At 65.5% G+C, this 606-nt stretch overlaps 1 protein-coding gene across 1 annotated transcript in view; it reads right to left on the reverse strand.

The window, feature by feature from the left end:
- COL5A3 (collagen type V alpha 3) overlaps nt 1-605 on the reverse strand; it is a gene marked incomplete at its 5' end in the record, with an annotated part of 37,832 nt that extends 37,227 nt beyond the window's left edge. Inside the window, one exon of the mRNA XM_015565353.1 lies at nt 575-605. Within this exon, the coding sequence (XP_015420839.1) occupies nt 575-605 (31 nt within the window). The remainder of the gene's footprint in view (nt 1-574) is intronic.
- Nucleotide 606: the final 1 nt, after the last annotated feature.

Here is a 606-nt window from a genome sequence, read left to right on the forward strand (position 1 = left end):
CCCTGCTCTGGGCAGCGCGGCGTGGGGGGAGGGGAACGGGGATGGGGGAGAGGAGGTGGGCGCGCTCCCATCGGGGGCAGAGGAAGAAGAGGGAGAGTAGGGTGCAGGCATTTGGGGAGACGCAAAGGGAAGTCTGAATCTCCCATGAGCCCCCTCCCATGCTCGCCCCCCTCGCCGTCACCCTCAGAATCATCGGCTTATGTCCTCGGGCAATTATTTACTCTCACACACTCGCCTCGGGGGTCAGCCCGTCACCACATCCAGACAAGCGTCAACCCTCACTCTCAAGCACACACACGGTTTCCCTCCAAGTGGGCAGACACCCACTGCTGCGCACCGCACACATACACCTGTAAACCGCATTCTTCCCATGCACCCACCAGCAAGACACGGCCCCTCGCTTCCCCGCCCCCCAAATCGCCCAGCTGTCACACCCCCAAATCGCCCGGAGCCGGACAGTCGCACACGGTAGCCACGGGCAAGGCGCACGCCTCCCCCTTCCCGACTCCACCCCGCCTTGGGGCGCCTCGCTGGATTCTGCACTCCGTGTCCTGCGCCCTCCCTCCGGGCTCACCCGCCTGTGTCCGGGGCAGAAGCTGCAGCGAG

The sequence above is a fragment of the Myotis davidii genome, unplaced genomic scaffold (assembly GCF_000327345.1).
Source record: "Myotis davidii unplaced genomic scaffold, ASM32734v1 scaffold1439, whole genome shotgun sequence".
Lineage (NCBI taxonomy): Eukaryota > Metazoa > Chordata > Mammalia > Chiroptera > Vespertilionidae > Myotis > Myotis davidii.